The sequence below is a fragment of the Mobula hypostoma genome, chromosome 5 (assembly GCF_963921235.1).
Source record: "Mobula hypostoma chromosome 5, sMobHyp1.1, whole genome shotgun sequence".
Taxonomy (NCBI): domain Eukaryota; kingdom Metazoa; phylum Chordata; class Chondrichthyes; order Myliobatiformes; family Myliobatidae; genus Mobula; species Mobula hypostoma.
This window is the reverse complement of record NC_086101.1, coordinates 113,121,434-113,139,429: the sequence shown is the minus strand read 5'-3', so window position 1 is coordinate 113,139,429 and position 17,996 is coordinate 113,121,434. Positions and strand designations below refer to the sequence as shown.

The 17,996-nt window shown below is 47.5% G+C and overlaps 1 protein-coding gene across 7 annotated transcripts in view; it reads right to left on the bottom strand.

The window, feature by feature from the left end:
• Window positions 1–11,821: 11,821 nt before the first annotated feature.
• LOC134346925 (vigilin-like) overlaps window positions 11,822–17,996 on the bottom strand; it is a 269,588-nt gene continuing 263,413 nt past the window's right edge. For all 7 annotated transcript variants that reach the window (XM_063048789.1, XM_063048785.1, XM_063048790.1 and 4 more), the window contains 2 exons: window positions 17,415–17,546; window positions 11,822–14,524 (listed from right to left, as the gene is read on the bottom strand). In XM_063048789.1, coding sequence (XP_062904859.1) covers window positions 14,432–14,524; window positions 17,415–17,546 — 225 coding nt within the window. In that variant the 3' untranslated portion in view covers window positions 11,822–14,431. The remainder of the gene's footprint in view (window positions 14,525–17,414; window positions 17,547–17,996) is intronic.

The window sequence follows — 17,996 nt, the reverse complement described above, 5'->3', positions numbered from 1 at the left end:
TGAGGGATTGGAGCAGGGGGCAGGGATTCAAGTTTTTGGATCATTGGGACCTCTTTTGGCGCAGGTGTGACCTGTACAAAAAGGACGGGTTACACTTAAATCCTCGGGGGACCAATATCCTGGCAGGGAGATTAGCGGGGGCTACTGAGGTCACTTTAAACTAGAATGGTTGGGGGGTGGGAATCAAATTAAAGCGGCTAGGTGTGAGGAGGTTAGTTCACAACAGAGGGATGGGAACCAGTGCAGAGAGACAGAGGGGTGTAAAGTGAGCGTAGAAGCAAAAAGTACAAAGGGGAAAAGTAAAAGTGGCAGGCCGACAAATCCAGGGCAAGCATTAAAAAGGGCTAAGAGAGTTGTAAAAGAGTGCCTGAAGGCTTTATGTGTCAATGCAAGGAGCATTCGTAATAAGGTGGATGAATTGAAAGTGCAGATTGTTATTAATGATTATGATATAGTTGGGATCACAGAGACATGGCTCCAGGGTGACCAGGGATGGGAGCTCAACGTTCAGGGATATTCAATATTCAGGAGGGATAGACACGAAGGAAGGGGAGGTGGGGTGGCGTTGCTGGTTAAAAAAGAGATTAACGCAATAGAAAGGAAGGACATAAGCCGGGAAGATGTGGAATCGATATGGGTAGAGCTGCGTAACACTAAGGGGCAGAAGACGCTGGTGGGAGTTGTGTACAGGCCACCTAACAGTAGTAGTGAGGTCGGAGATGGTATTAAACAGGAAATTAGAAATGTGTGCAATAAAGGAACAGCAGTTATAATGGGTGACTTCAATCTACATGTAGACTGGGTGAACCAAATTGGTAAAGGTGCTGAGGAAGAGGATTTCTTGGAATGTATGCGGGATGGTTTTTTGAACCAACATGTCGAGGAACCGACTAGAGAGCAGGCTATTCTGGACTGGGTTTTGAGCAATGAGGAAGGGTTAATTAGCGATCTTGTCGTGAGAGGCCCCTTGGGTAAGAGTGACCATAATATGGTGGAATTCTTCATTAACATGGAGAGTGACGTAGTTAATTCAGAAACAAAGGTTCTGAACTTAAAGAGGGGTAACTTTGAAGGTATGAGACATGAATTAGCTAAGATAGACTGGCAAATGACACTTCAAGGATTGACGGTGGATATGCAATGGCAGGCATTTAAAGGTTGCATGGATGAACTACAACAATTGTTCATCCCAGTTTGGCAAAAGAATAAATCAAGGAAGGTAGTGCACCCGTGGCTGACAAGAGAAATTAGGGATAGTATCAATTCCAAAGAAGTAGCATACAAATTAGCCAGAGAAAGTGGCTCACCTGAGGACTGGGAGAAATTCAGAGTTCAGCAGAGGAGGACAAAGGGCTTAATTAGGAAGGGGAAAAAAGTTTATGAGAGAAAACTGGCAGAGAACATAAAAACGGACTGTAAAAGCTTTTATAGATATGTAAAAAGGAAAAGACTGATAAAGACAAATGTAGGTCCCCTGCAAACAGAAACAGGTGAATTGATTATGGGGAGCAAGGACATGGCAGACCAATTGAATAATTACTTTGGTTCTGTCTTCACTAAGGAGGACATAAATAATCTTCCAGAAATAGTAAGGGACAGAGGGTCCAGTGAGATGGAGGAACTGAGCGAAATACATGTTAGTAGGGAAGTGGTGTTAGGTAAATTGAAGGGATTGAAGGCAGATAAATCCCCAGGGCCAGATGGTCTGCATCCCAGAGTGCTTAAGGAAGTGGCCCAAGAAATAGTGGATGCATTAGTGATAATTTTTCAAAACTCGTTAGATTCTGGACTAGTTCCTGAGGATTGGAGGGTGGCTAATGTAACCCCACTTTTTAAAAAAGGAGGGAGAGAGAAACCGGGGAATTATAGGCCGGTTAGCCTAACGTCGGTGGTGGGGAAACTGCTGGAGTCAGTTATCAAGGATGTGATAACAGCACATTTGGAAAGCGGTGAAATGATCGGACAAAGTCAGCATGGATTTGTGAAAGGAAAATCATGTCTGACGAATCTCATAGAATTTTTTGAGGATGTAACTAGTAGAGTGGATAGGGGAGAACCAGTGGATGTGGTATATTTGGATTTTCAAAAGGCTTTTGACAAGGTCCCACATAGGAGATTAGTGTGCAAACTTAAAGCACACGGTATTGGGGGTAAGGTATTGGTGTGGGTGGAGAATTGGTTAGCAGACAGGAAGCAAAGAGTGGGAATAAACGGGACCTTTTCAGAATGGCAGGCGGTGACTAGTGGGGTACCGCAAGGCTCAGTGCTGGGACCCCAGTTGTTTACAATATATATTAATGACTTGGATGAGGGAATTAAATGCAGCATCTCCAAGTTTGCGGATGACACGAAGCTGGGTGGCAGTGTTAGCAGTGAGGAGGATGCTAAGAGGATGCAGGGTGACTTGGATAGGTTGGGTGAGTGGGCAAACTCATGGCAGATGCAATTTAATGTGGATAAATGTGAAGTTATCCACTTTGGTGGCAAAAATAGGAAAACAGATTATTATCTGAATGGTGGCCGATTAGGAAAAGGGGAGGTGCAACGAGACCTGGGTGTCATTATACACCAGTCATTGAAAGTGGGCATGCAGGTACAGCAGGCGGTGAAAAAGGCGAACGGTATGCTGGCATTTATAGCGAGAGGATTCGAGTACAGGAGCAGGGAGGTACTACTGCAGTTGTACAAGGCCTTGGTGAGACCACACCTGGAGTATTGTGTGCAGTTTTGGTCCCCTAATCTGAGGAAAGACATCTTTGCCATAGAGGGAGTACAAAGAAGGTTCACCAGATTGATTCCTGGGATGGCAGGTCTTTCATATGAAGAAAGACTGGATGAACTGGGCTTGTACTCGTTGGAATTTAGAAGATTGAGGGGGGATCTGATTGAAACGTATAAGATCCTAAAGGGATTGGACAGGCTAGATGCAGGAAGATTGTTCCCGATGTTGGGGAGGTCTAGAACGAGGGGTCACAGTTTGAGGATAGAGGGGAAGCCTTTTAGGACCGAGGTTAGGAAAAACTTCTTCACACAGAGAGTGGTGAATCTGTGGAATTCTCTGCCACAGCAAACTGTTGAGGCCAGTTCATTAGCTATGTTTAAAAGGAAGTTAGATATGGCCCTTGTGGCTACAGGGGTCAGGGGGTATGGAGGGAAGGCTGGGTTCTGAGTTGGATGATCAGCCATGATCATAATAAATGGCGGTGCAGGCTCGAAGGGCCGAATGGCCTACTCCTGCACCTATTTTCTATGTTTCTATGTTTCTATGTTTCTATGTTTCCCACTGGGATTACATTTTTAAGTTTTGTTTGGGGACCACTTTGGGATTCCTGGGATTTGTTTTTAACTATTGACCTAGGTAATGCTATACTACAACAGACCTTCAGGGATCTTCCTCCAGGCTAGGTTAGATAAAAAGTAGCTGGCTTCATGCCTGGTTAATTGCTGCTGGAGTAGGTGACGCAATGGAATCAGGTCTCTGCTTTAGCTCTGCATTGGAACAGCCTGGAGGCTGTCAGAGAGCAGGGTATTTAAACAAAGTGTCACTCACCTTCTAGTGAGACACAAATTAACTCATGCTCAGGTGAGGAAGGAACTTCCTGTCCTAACAAAAATGTTGACACCTTTGGCCAATACAGTGCGAGTGGAGTTTTGGCCCATTAATCATGTACGTACTGGCTCTTTGGAAATGCTCTCCAACTCTCCTTGCCCTTTGCCTGTTGGCTCACACAACTTATGTGCGTGTGTGCATGCATGCGAGTGTGGAGTTCGCACGTTCACCCTGTGACTGCATGGGTCCCCTCTCCCCAGGGTCCTCCAGTTTGCTCCCACATCTCACGGATGTGCAGGGTCGGTGGGTTAACCTGCTGCCACAAATTATTTCTAGTGCTACACCAGAGCGACCTCTGCTGTACCCAGACAACAAGCGTCACTAACCACAGCCACCACTTACTCTTCTTTAAAACAAAACTATAAAAGTTTATTTACAACACATATACACAATGGTTCAGATGATTAATATTTACAAGACAGTAAGTACACTCAAATTAAAATATGGTTACTACCATCGATAAAACAGTCAATACCACAGGGGGACCACCACTCACGGAAGTCCCCCAATGTGCCTGCTGCGACAATATGCTCCCTCTCCAAGGATAGCTGGGCATGAACATATCCTCAGAAAAGGGACAGGCAGTCGGCCTGGCAGTGTCCTCCACCTTCCACTGCTTAGACCCATGAATGGCCATCTGGGGGCTGGGGCGAGAATAAAGTGTTGGATTAGAGTAAATGAGCATAAAGACTAGATGGGCTGAAGGGCCTATTTCCTTGTAACCAAAGGATGGAATGTTCCCTGGGTTCACTGGCATGCGAAGTTGACTGTCCTGCAGTGGTAACAGGCAGACACATCTCATGAAAGCCTTCAACTGTCTGGTGTCTGTCCTCTAACTCCTGTTCCCTCACAACCACATCTGTCTCAACAGGAATCCAGCTTTGGGCATGTCCCAAAGATGTGGATGTTTGTAAATCCAATTGTGGGTGGAGGGTTGCAGGGAAAATGGGAGCAGGAGCTGGTTATTCATCCCCATTTCACCATGCTACCCCACTGAGCCAATGATACATTTCGGGAGCCTGTTTCTGCCTTCTCAGTACCTTAATTTCAAGTAATAGGTTAGTAGGTTAATTGGTCATTGTAAACTGTCCTGTGATTAGGTGAGTGTTAAATAGGTGGGCGGGGTGGAGATACATCTCTACCAAGGGAGGCATTAAGGAGCTCCTTCCTCCACCAGCCTGCTTAGCCGGCCCCCCCCCCCCCGGCCGATCAGGGTCACATGACCATGGGAGCAGGTGGTGGATGGTCGTACGAGCAGCCGGTGCAGATCACACATCCTGGTTATGTGACCACTGACACCAGGCAGACAATCTCTGAACAGCATTGATAATTGCTGGGGTGTCTTTTGCCATCCCTATTCTTCTTAAAGGCGGCAAAAGGCACCTTTACAAGAATGAAGAATATACTGACCAACACTAAACTAGGCATGACAACCCGCCTCAGAGTACTGAAATGTTACGTTTATCCAGTTATATTATATGGATCAGAATGTTGAACAATATCTAATAACATGAGGAAACGAATTGAAGCAGCAGAGATGTGGTTTCTGAGGAGGATGCAAAGAATATCATGATTATAAAATGAATATCTAATAAGGATGTCATGAACAGAGCAAGCACAAAAAGAGAAATAATGTATGAGATCATGAAAAGGCAACGTAACTTCATTGGACATGTGATTAGGAAAGAGGAGTTAGAATGCACGGTATTTATGGGAAAGATTGAAGGGAAGGAAGCAAGAGGAAGACAAAGACAAATGATGATGGAGACAGCAGCCAGAGAACTGGAAATGAATACCCATGAATTGATCCACTTGACCCGAAACAGGAGTGTGTGGGCCATGGCAGTCAAAGCTCAAACTGGGCACGGCACCTGATGATGATGATGAATGGCTGGGGTCACATGTCTTGTGAAGCCATTGCCCAGAAGGAGGCAATGGCAAACCACTTCTGTAGAAAAATTTGCCAAGAACAATCATGGTCATGGAAAGACCATGATCGTCCACGTCATACGACACAGCAAATAACGATGAAGATGATGATACTGGGGAATGAGGATCATTGGGCCAGAAGGGCCTGTTCCATGCTGTAGTCTAAATAGTAAATAAGTAAATCAAAGACCTCCTTGGTACCAACTTCTCTTCAAACAGCAGAGGACTGGAGCCATTTGGCACCAAGACAAAAATACAAAGAATTCAAAGTTGCATTTACTATTGGTCAATTATTTACTAATTCTTAAGTGTTATTGGCGTTAACGTGGAGATTCTATTGGCCATCAACACCTGTATTATTATAGTGCAATAAAGACTTTGAACATACACAAGGTCATCAGTTGATCAATGACTGCATTCAACTAGTCAATCCTGTATGAAAATGCCATTTCCCTGATCAGACTTCAGAACAGTTTGCTGACAGGGGCCACGCTGTTCTCCTTGTGCATAAGTAAATAAAATGCATTTGAGGAATGAGTGCAAGTTTTCAGAGTCCAGTTAATCGCGATGGCAGTAACCTGAAGGGAATTTGTCATCTTCACCAGGAGGTGGCCCCAGACTCTTTAAAAACGACTGAGATCTGGTGTGTGGGAGAGGAGTAGAGTTGGGGGGGGGAGGGGAGGGAAGTTGATGGGAATTTTTGATGAATAAAACGTGTGGTTGATAGCATGGACTTAGTGGGCCAAAGGCCTAGTTTCTGTGTTCTACCTCTTTTTGATCACTGCGGTGGGCCCCGGGTATTAATGTGTGTGTGTGTGTGTGTGGGGGGGGGGGCGGGCGGGGTTGAGGCACTGTTTGGTCAATTTAAACACTGGCCCAGACAGACTAAAAAGGCAGGCTGTCAGGACCAGAGGCGAGGGTTGGACCAATTCGGTTCTCTCTTCATGGCACTGAGGCCGTGAGACTGCTCCAAGCTTCATATCCACGAGTTTCACGGCAATTTGCATAGCTGTGTGAGAACCGAGGCTGAGGCTATGGGCCTGCTCTGGGCTTCAGGTCTCTGGACTCAATTTCGTGCTGAATACTGTTGTCTGATTTTATTGTTTGAACAGTTTTTTTCTCTCTGCACATTGGGTGTTGGTCTTTTTTTTAAAATTAGTGACCACTTTATTAGGTTCACTAGCGTATTAATGCAAATATCTAATCAGTCAATCATATGGCAGCAACTTAATGCATAAAAGCATGCAGACATGGTCAAGAGGTTCAGTTGTTCAGATCAAACATCAGAACGGGGAAGGAATGTGATCTAAGTGACTTTGACCACAGAATGATTGTTGGTGTCAGACAGGGTGGTTTGAGTATCTCAGAAACTGCTGATCTCCGGGGATTTTCTCTGTAGAGTTTACAGAGAATAGTGAAAATAACAAAAGTCATCCAGTGGGAGGGGTAGTTCTGTGGGCAAAAATGCTTTGTTAATGAGAGAGGTCAGAGGAGAATGGCCAAACTGATTCAAGTTGACAGTGGTATGCAGAAGAGCATTGCTGAACACACAACACACCATCAATGGTTGGCTACAGCAGCAGACCATGAACATACACTCAGTGGCCACTTTATTAGGTACAGGATGTACCCAATAAAGTGGCCACTGAGTATAATTTTAAGGCTAGAGGTGAAAGTTAATACCAACCTGAGGAGCAAATTTTATACAATGGGTGGTAGATGTATGGAACCAGCTGCTAGAGGAAGTGGTTGAGGCAGCAACATTAGATACATTTAAGTAGTATGTGGATGACAGGAGTTCAGAGAGATACGGGCCAAGTGCCAGTGAAATGGGATTAGCTTGAAGATACATCTTGCTGGGTCTTTCTCCATGCTGCTGGCCACGGAGTAATCAAAATATGGAAGAAAACATCGAACTCGAATGGGTCAGGTCAGTGGATGTAAACAAACTAATTGTCTTTGTTCTTGCCATGAGGCTGAAGGAATGGAGGCTGTCATTTTGTCATTCTGCATCCTCCTTTTTGTGAACTGGTTTTTGCTTGGCTAAATTAGTGTTTTAAAGTAGACACAATGATGCTCCAGGCAATCTACTGGACTAGAGATAATATCAAAATAAGAAGTTATTTGTGAGGTGTTCTTTGGTATGATATAACATGCAGGTTTGTGAATGGTGAGCTCTGTGTCTGCCCTGAATGATTCGAGCTGGTTACTGGTTTGGTAACTGATCTAGAACAAAGAGCCATAAACCGCCAGTTGTCACCTGTGGAAGAAGGTCAATAAATGGACGCAGGTCAATAAATGGACGCTGGCTTGGACCAGAGCTGTTACGAAGGTGACATAGGTCAGTCAGATGACCTTTAGCCAACAGGAATGTAGCAGATCATTTGAATTGTTAAGCGTTTAAAATAAGGAGCTTCAAATGCAAAGGCACAACTCCGAAGACTAATCATTGCAAGGAAGAACCAAGATGCCAGGGGCTGGGAAAAGAAACGATCAATCGTCTGGCCAACCGAGATCCCCTATTTTGGTGTAATAAATTGGACAAATTGTCTGAGTGAGTATTGGTACAGAGGAAGAGTAGAATTCATGTTTTAAGTTTTTGGCCCAGGGTCAACATAGTTACGTCGTTGTTTGTGCAGGGACAATAAATCGTGAGCTTTGATTAATTACAAGTTACGTAGTGAATTTCCTAACCTAGTTCCACTGATGAATGGTCAACAGTGGTGAATAACTCAGAGAAGGAAGAGCAGGGAGGTGATTCTGGTTCAGAAGCAGGGGTGGGTGTAACTCTTCCAACACTCACTATCTAGCACTAGGTGAGAGCAATTTGAGCTGATTCCGATGCACAGACACACAAGAATGTTTCATCCCAATTTATTTAGAATTATAAAAGTCCATTGTCACCTTGTGACCTATACATTTGCATATTCTTCAATCATATTTAAGGCCAATAGTGTTTAATTTATTTCCATCCTCGCGCTGTTTCTTTTTAACCACCTCTCACAGCAGAATTCCCAGTTCAGGCCATGAGATGGTTGGCTTGTATGTTAACTTAAAACCTAGAAAGTATTGTTTTTTTTCCTCTTTTTTTCCAAAATAATTTAAAACCAGCTTAAATTTAATATCATCTATAAAATAAAATAAAACTAGTTTTTTATTTGGGTTTCACTTTTGTTCAGTTGCAATAGGCTGATGAAAAAAGTGCAAAGAAGTGAATTAAATATTTTCGGAGAAATAAAGGGGAGGGAGAACAGGATGGAGGGAAAGAGGAGCGGGGAGGATAGAAAAAAGGGAGAGTGCGAGGGTATGATGAGGGATGGAGGGAGAGGAGGAAGGAGGGAGAGGAGCTTGAAGGACAGGATAAAGAGGATGGAGGCATGAGGAGGAGAAGGGAGGAGAGGATGAGGGCTGGAGGAAGAGGAAGAAGGGAAAGAGGGGGAGAGAGGGGAGGATGAGAAGGGCATAGAGGGGACAGTAGCAAGATGAGAGAAAGGAGGGAGTGGAAGGAGCTGGGCAGGATGAGGATGACAGATGGGGAGGCTGTAGTAATAGGGGGGTGAAAAAGAGAGAGTTAGGGCTGGGGTTAGAAGACAGGAGGGAGAAAATAAGTCAAGGGATGATGGAGAGGAGGTTAAGGAAGAGTGGGGAATCAGCCCTGTGTAACCTGCAGCTAACCCCATCTCCTGCCAGGGGTGGGGGCCATGCCAGCAGGTGCCCCGCAGGGACCAGCACAATGCAGTTGGACCACAGTCCCACTGAATTACAATTGTACACGTTTAACTTTGTAGGGGTGAGGGTATGGTTGTGGTTTTACTGCTGTGGCAGGGCACAGACCCTGTACCATCAAAATACTTTCACAGTCAACGTTACGTATTCCTTGGGCAATGCTGCTTTATGAAGAGCTTCACATTCTGGGGGGAGGGTGGAGGTGAGGTGGGGTGGGTCTGAAGGTGGCGCATGCTGTACCAGGTAGGGAGGAGACAAAGAACAGAAAGCAGTATCCTTGTTCCATCTCTCCAAACCTACTGGGAGAGGAGAATAACCCTTTTCTTTTGTGTAATACGTTTTCATGTGTGCTCTCTCACTCTCTCTCTCTCACACACACACACACACACACACACAGTGGGCGTAACTTTGTTTTTATACGTATTAAAACACACTAACTTGTATAAGAGACGTCTATCACTGGAAGGCTGACAATGAGCGGATGTTACAGATTCCTGAGACCTTTGGCCCCGATCTCTGCGCCTCCAGAGTGTGGGAGCTGAGGAAGGGAGCCACACACCTGAACAAGGCCTCCGCTGGGGATCGGTGTAAACGTTCTAGTGGTCACGGACAAAGGTTCCTGTGTGACAGTAGGTGGGGAATTGTAGTGGGATTACAGCGGAGTGGGGATTAGGGTTGGAAAAGGGGCAGGGATTATGGTGAGATGGGTGTGAGGATGATGGTGGGCAGGATTACAGTGGGGTGTACTGTGTTGTAGGAGTACAGAGGGACAGTGGGGAGTCTGGAGAACACAGTGGGTGAGGATTAGCAAGGTTCCAACAATGTTCCACAAGTACGTGCCTGAGGGTATCTGGTTGTCAGAGGGCCGGCAGGAGGCGTTGTTCAGAGTTCCTTCTAACAAAATGAGCAGGGTGCAGGGCTTTAATTGAACTGGCCACTAACTAAAGGGGACGAGAGGTAAATCAACAATTTTCCTTTGACAACGGGGACTATTCTCTCTGCAGTGACCAGTGCTTTTAACGCCTTTGGCTAAAGTGCGTGGACAGGGATGGAGTTAGAATTTGGGTCAGAGAGGGTGTTGCAGGCTCCAAAAAGGGGATGGCGGCCAACTCTGTTAGTAATTTAAAGTGGAGAATGTGGGAACATTTCCCCAAGGCTCTCAAAACTATGGAAAAGAAGGCTGGGGACAAACCACAACCTACCTTTCAAAGGGACAAATGGCGTCCTCACTGGGAATCATTACTGGACTGCTTTGGTCCATACAGACCCACCCTTCCTCAGGCCATTTTTCTGGGGATCTCAGGCCTCAGATAGATTTGCCCGGAGTGTGACAGAGGCTGAGGGATGACCTGACAGGGGTTTGTATAATGGGGGTGGGGGGAGGCAGAAGTAAGGTAGATGGTTGCAGGCTTTTCTCCCCCCACCGCCAAGGGTCGGGGAATCTAAAACCAGAGGATATAGGTGTCAGGTGAAAGGGTGAAGACTTAAAGGACAACTTTTGCACACAGAAGTTGGTCAGTATATGGAACGAACTGCCAGATGGAGTGGTAGAGGTATAATTACAACGTTTAAAAGGCATTTGGACAGGTACATGGATAGGAAAGGTTTAGAGCAGGGGTTCCCAAAATTTTTTATGCCATGGACCAATACCATTCACCAAGGGGTTCGTGGACCTCTGGCTTAGCTTGATATGGGGCAAATGCAGGCAGATGGGACAGGTTCAGGAAGGCACCTTGGCCAGCATGGGCAAGTTGGGTCGAAGTGTCTACCGCATTAACTTGATGACACCATCTACCCATGGAAACCAGAGATGCAAGAGGCTGCGGATGCCGGAATCTGGAGCCGAGGACAGACAACTGGAAGGAACTCTGCAGATCAACATGGAGGACGGCTGATGCTTTGGGTCAGGACCCTGTACGAGAGTGTAGAGAAAAGGAAGCCAGTGTAAAGAGGGAAGGGGGAGACAGGGGCTGCGAGGTGACAGGTGCTGGAGAGAGAGAGGAGAGGGTTGAGACCCAGAGTGGTAGGTGATAAGAGGGAACCAGATAAGGGGAAAAGATCTGGCAGATGGCACCAGCTGGGAGAATAGAAGGGGAGGGTTGAGACAGGGTGGTGTGATGGGGCGGGGGGGGGGATCAGACAAGGGAGGGATGATGGCAGACAGAACAAAGGACTGGAAAATCTGAACAAGGGAGAAGAAATGCGTGGGGGTGTGGGCAACGGGAAGATAGAGCTGGGTGTACAGGCTGATGGGTTTGCGGAACCAGGGGAGAGGAAAAGGAAGGAAAGGGAGAGGGGACCTATATCGACTGGTGGGGATGTGGTGAAAAGCAGAGGGGGAGTGGGTTAATGCGCCCCCTTTCCCTTGTTCCCTTCCCCCTCTCACCAGTCTGCACAGGTTGTCTCTCCCTTTGCTCACTGTTTTCATCAGATCCCCCCTCCCCATGTTACCAGACCCATCACCCTCCCCCACATGGTTCCGCCTGCCCCACCTACATACCCACCCACCTAGGTTCCTCCACCCTTGGTTCCCCCTTTCTAACCCCTCCACCATCCCTCCTCCCCTATCTGGTTACACCTATCACCCTCCATCTCAATATCAGCACCCTCCCAGCCTTTTATTCCCCCTACCATCTGGTTACACCTATCACCCTCCATCTCAATATCAGCACCCTCCCAGCCTTTTATTCCCCCTACCATCTGGTTCCACCTATCACCTACCAGCCCCTGCCTCTCCCTCCCAATCACACTTTGGGGGCCTCAACCATCCCTCTACCTCCACAGACCCTGCTTGACAAGTCCCTCCAGACAGCTCCATGGAGGTGAGGGTCAGTTGGCCCAGGAGCTTTGGGTAAACCCCACTGGATTGAGTCGGAAGCCTTACAAAGTCGGGGGCGGGGGGGGGGGAGGAGAGCAGAAAATTGGCCAAATAAACCCAGGAAATGGTGCCTGTAGTAAACACCTTTACATGCATAGAAAACCTGAAGACTTGGATTCCTTTGGTAGCAAAGTGCGGTAGGAACCTGTTCCAACTCTGCCACTGACGGGTACAGCTTTGGTTCAAGGGAAATCAGACCAGTGATAAACAAGGACCCAGCCTCTTTGTATAACCTGGGTTCAGAGGGTCTCCTGAACCAATTCTGTTTATAGATTAGGTTTGACCACTGTCACCTCCCTGCCTCTCCACTCTTTAAACTGTGGTGAGAGCACTTTGGTTCAATATCTGATCAGATTCCCTGCACCCAGCTGACCTCCACAGCTTGCTGGCTGAGCTGGGAAGAAAGGGAAATGATTCCAGATTCCTGTCGGCGGGCGCAAAAACCCGGTGGATGATATGTCTTGTGTTTTAAGTGTCAATGGGACAGTGAGTCCAAGATTTGGACCATCCGGCTAGCGGGTGGGGGTGGTGTTGTGTGTGTGTGTGTGTGTGTGTAGGAGGCTGGATCTGGCTGTGAAGTAGTTAACCCCAAATCCCACTCCTTGTAAAAATGTCTTGAGCTGATCTAAGTTATCCCTGTCTTGGGAGATTAACAACTATATGGGAAAGAAGGAGAGAGGAAGTGAACAGGGAAAAATAGGGAGAGAACAAGACAGTAATAGAGAGAAAAAGAGTGAAAACCACACACAAACAGAAAGGGAAACTGAGTGAAAGACACATGGCTACAGAGAAATCAGTGAGAGAGAGAGATAGAGGGAGGAGCAGGGGGAGAGAGGGGAGTGGGATAGAAAGAAAGGAAGACAGGACAGAGAAAGACACAGTGAAACACAGCCCGTGAGAATGCATTGAGGGTGAGACACACATACACAGAGGAACGTACTGCATATGTTGGGGGTTCGACAAAGAGCCCAAGTGACTCGAGAATCAAAGACTCCCCAGCAGTTCTTGTTGCTGTACGGACACCCCAATGTTGCTTTCCCAAGTGTCCCTCTGTGCTTGATCATTTCGGTTTAAGATGAAATTCAGGCTCTACATGCCTTTAACGCTGAAACAGGAAATCGCCAAAAATAGCCAAGCTATGTGGATTTCAGACAACCCAAGTACCCTTTCTCAAGTTGACAAATTGAACAAGATGTGGTTAAAATGGAACAGGGGGAATAAACAGGACACTATCCAGGTGGGCCTGTGTCCCAAGACGCTCCCTGTAGTGACCATTCCACCTGCTGCCGATGGGGAGGATACGGGAGGGGCTGTGGGAGGCAGAGAAAACAATCGCTTTGCTCCAGTGGGAGTAGCCTCAGGCCGAACCCTTCAGCCCCCGTTAGGTGGGTCGAGATGCGGCTGGTGGAGAAGGGCAGATTCCTATCTCTGACCTGTTCTGACCGGGCCTCGAGAGCTGACATGATTTTATCCTGGTGCTGAGTGGAGGGAGGGAGGGTGATCAGGAGAGATCAGAGGCCTTAAGGGTGCTCAGCCTCCATCCTGATGCTGGTCTCCCCTCAGTCCGTCTTGGTACCGCTCTCCAGACCAAGGGCTCCACCAGCTTCTCTCTCTCTCTCCCCCCACTTGACTTCCTTCTGTTTTTCAGTTCCCACTTGTTCCCCATTACAACATACCCTCCCTCCACCAGTCAGACAACTTAAGAGACTGGAACCACTTTATCTGTTGATGCCAGGACCTTTCCTCATCGTGCCTTGGATCCGCACCACCTTGTTCCACAGCAGCAAGCAAGAGGGGTTGGGGAAGGGTTAAAGGCTCCCACGCCCAAGGTCAGCATTCCAGATTGATACCGGCCTGAGAAGGTAGCTTCTTCACGGGCGGTGGAGCCATGGTACTCAGGGACTTAACAGGGGAAGGGTGACTTGACTGGCTCACCAGCAGTGGTGACTTTGTCTTCAGGAGAGCAGATGGCCCCGGCTTCTCCCCACTTCTTGACCCACTCCTCCTATCTATCGAAAACACTGGAGATGAGAAGTGGGCTGGGAGGGGCTTCTCCTGGCCCCCCGGGAACAAACACTCACACGCAGGAATGGATTGCGTCCCCTTCCCTTCTTCTCAACAGATTGTACACAGGACAGTGGTTCTGCAGCTAATACTCTGGACATTTCAATTTTTATAGAAAACTGTCATGTCAAAGCTTCAGGGTGAGGGGAGGGGTGGGCGAAAACAAAAAAAAATCTCCAAACTGGACAGGAAACTTTTTTTTTCCTAAAATCACCAACTGGGATCTAGACTTTCTTAGGACCCCAGGCTGAGGCCTGGCGTGGAGCGACGACTGTTCCAAACATTGGGAATTCTTCAGCACTGCTCACGTCCGGAGCCTGTGGAGAGAACAGACAAGACAATCTCAGCACCCAGTGGTGAACCCACTCTTCTTTTTGTGCTGTTTCATACTTCTCATTGTAATTTATAGCATGTTCCATGTATTGCATTGTACTGCTGCAGCAAAGTGACACATTTCACAACGTGCCAGTATTAATTCTTCCTCCCGCCCCTGTGGGCTCACGGCTTCTTGTGTCTCCTGCCCTTTCTTGATACCATAGGCCATCAATCCAGTTTAACTTCTGATAAATAATCTTCCCTCCATAGACTCTGGCTACACATCTCACGACCTCAGTAAAGAAGCCAGCATAATCAGAGAGCTCCCCACCCACCCCGAACATTCTCTCTTCCTGAGAACTGGTTGCAACCTGAACTGTTCAGAAATGAATGACCTCAGTGTGTGGGAGAGGGTCACAGAAACAGCGAGGACAGGAGAGTAAGCAGTCGTGGGAAGAGCCTCACTGACCCAGTGACTGAGTCTGCTCAGTGCTCCCAGAACTGCTCGGCTCTGCCCTGCTCCCGATCGTGGTACCTCAGGAGCGGCAGTGAGAGAAGGCAAGGGGAGAAGGCCTTTTCCCACCCAGCAGGAAATGCCTGTAGCAGCCAGTAAATCTGTCTCTGTCCATCCCACCAGTCTCCGTATATACAGCGTGTCTATAGTCACGCTCTGTAATCCTGTAAAGAGCAGCTGCAGTGGGGGACAGGGAGAGGATTATCCATCACTCTCAGTAATAAATAGGCACAGGAGGAGGCCACTTTAGCCTGCTGATAAGTAGCAGCATACTGCCAGCTTTCTGCATGAGATCTGGGCAGGTCACCTCTGCCTGCCAGGTCGAATCGCTTCATCAGAGTTCCAAAGACCCTGGTTTGATCCCGACTTTGGGCAACATGAGTGATGGAGTTTGCACGTTCATGCCATTTCCCCCAAATGTTTTGGTTTTCCTTCCACTTCCCAAAGATGCATGGGTGGATCAAGGGACCGATTTAAATTATTCGCAGCCTGGAGATAAATCCATAGCTCAGAATCAGGTTAATTGTTACTGACATAAGACATAGGAGCAGAATCAGGCCATTTGGCCCATCAAGTCTGCTCTGCAATTTCATCACGGCTGATTTATTATCCCTCTCAAACCGATTCTCTGCCTTCTCTCTGTGACCTTCGGCACCCTGACTAATCAAGAACCTATCAACCCTCACTTTAAGTATACCAAATTACTTGCCTCCACAGTGACAAAGAATTCCACAGATTCACCATCCTCTGGCTTAAGAAACTCCTCATCTCTGTTCTAAATGGGTGTCCTTCTATTTTGAGGTTGTGCCCTTTGGTCCTAAATACTGCCATTAGAGGAAAGTTCCTCTTCACGTCCACTCTATCAAAGCCTTTCAATATTCGGTAGATTTCAATGCAATTTCCAGCCCCCCCCCCCCCCCCGCCATTCTTCTAAACTCCAGCAAGTACATGACCTATGCTCGTGATATTTGTTGTTTTGCGGCAGCAGTAGACAGTGGAGGCATAATGAACTACTATAAACATAGCACATTACAGCACAGTTGAGGCCCTTTGGCCCATGATATTGTGCCGGCCCTTTAAGTTACCGTAACAAATAGGCAGTGCACAAAAGTTACAGTGAGTTAGTCTTCAATGATTTCACGGACTGTGGGGAGGTAAACTGAGGAGCAACTGACCAGTGGGATTGTTCTCGGAACTAGCCTGAGCCCAGAGGGGCAAATGGCCTCGTGTATGTCATAATAAAGTGATTCAGAGAATGTGTTGTAAACCCATCTCTCCACATTGACTTCATATCTCTTAATACTGTTACAGTGCAAAAAGCTAACCTCTATTTTGATATGTCTTTTTACCATTCTCTCAATAAGGCATTTCCACTCCATCTCTCCTCAGTGATATTCCATCCTCCCCTTCCTCAAACTCCACTCCCTAACGTCCCCAGTTCCTCAACATTCAACCTCTGCTTTCTGCTACCCAGCTTTCAAGTCAGCCTAATTTCCCTACCAACCTCCACTCCCCAACCACCTCCATCACTCTAACTCCCCACCATCCAACCTCACCAACCTCCTTACACCCACCCACTCAACCACCGTCCCATCTCCAATACTCAACTTGCATCTTCCTCAATCACCCTCATCTCGCCCAACCAGCTACCCCATCCCCCTAAACTTTCCTCAACCTGTCACTGCTTCATCTCACCGATTTTCCAACTTCCCCGACTGCCTCACATCTCCCAATCCCTCCTTCAGCCAACCTCTCCAACTGACCCCAACCAACTGTCCCACCTCCCCAATTATCTCTCAGCCTTCCTGATCAACCTCCTCAATGCCCGCAAGAGGCAGCAGAGAGGAGACGACTCCAGACTTCCACCACTCGCGGTGTGCAGGTCATGCAGGCCCTTCCACCCACCACATCCATGCTAACCTTTCATCCACCTACACTAATCCCATCTTCACGGTTTCCTCTGTGCTTTTCCAATTTAGTTATCTGTCTACAGGCCTCAGAAATGTGGCAACTGTATCTGCTTCCATCATCTTCTCTGTCAACCACTGTCCAAAACGTAGCCCTCCAGTCCCTGTTAAAACTCCTTCCTCTCACCTTAAACCTATGCCCTCTGGCTCCATAATCATCCTCCCCTCTGTTCTGGATGCCCACCCCACCTCCATCCACTCCCCAGCCAGGGGGAACAACTGTCTGTGCACCTGTCACATTTTATGTTCACCCCACGTGATCAATCGATTAGCTCACCTGTTAACCAGTTAACTATGTTGGTTAACTGGCCCCGGTGACCTCTACTGTCTCCCCAAGGCAGCCTTGCCTTTGTGTACAGAACACTTTGAGACACAGCCCCGGCCCTCCCAGTTCCCAGCCCAAGTGCTCACCTTGTTGCAGGGGGCGTTCCAAGGGGCGTCCCGGACGACAAACCCTTTCGCCGAGCCTCGGGGTTCCTCCTCCACCTTCGAGGGTGGCTTCATGTAGGCTGCCATCGTCTCTGACTCTACGATCGCCATCATCTGCACCGCCACGCCAACGAAAGCAAGAGACACCATTACCATTTCACGATAATCCGAAGCCCCCTTTTATAGCTGCTGCCTCATGGCTACAGAGACAAAGGTTCAAGTGTGTGTGTGTGTGTGTGTGTGTGTGTGTGGGCGCGCGCCTATGAGTTTCTATATCCACCTCTCCCCCCTCCATGACCATATGGGCTTCCCCCAAGGGGTCTGGTTCCATAAGACAGTACGACATAGGAGCAGAATTAGACCATTTGGCCTATTGTGTCTACATGCCATTCGATCATGCTGATATACTATCCCTCACAACCCCATTCTCTTACCTTTTCCCCATAAATTTTGATGGCCATAACTAATCAAAAACCTATTACCCTCCACTTTAAATATACCCAGTGTCTTGTCCTCCACAGCTTTCTGTGGGAATGAATTCCACAGATTCACCACCCTGTGGTT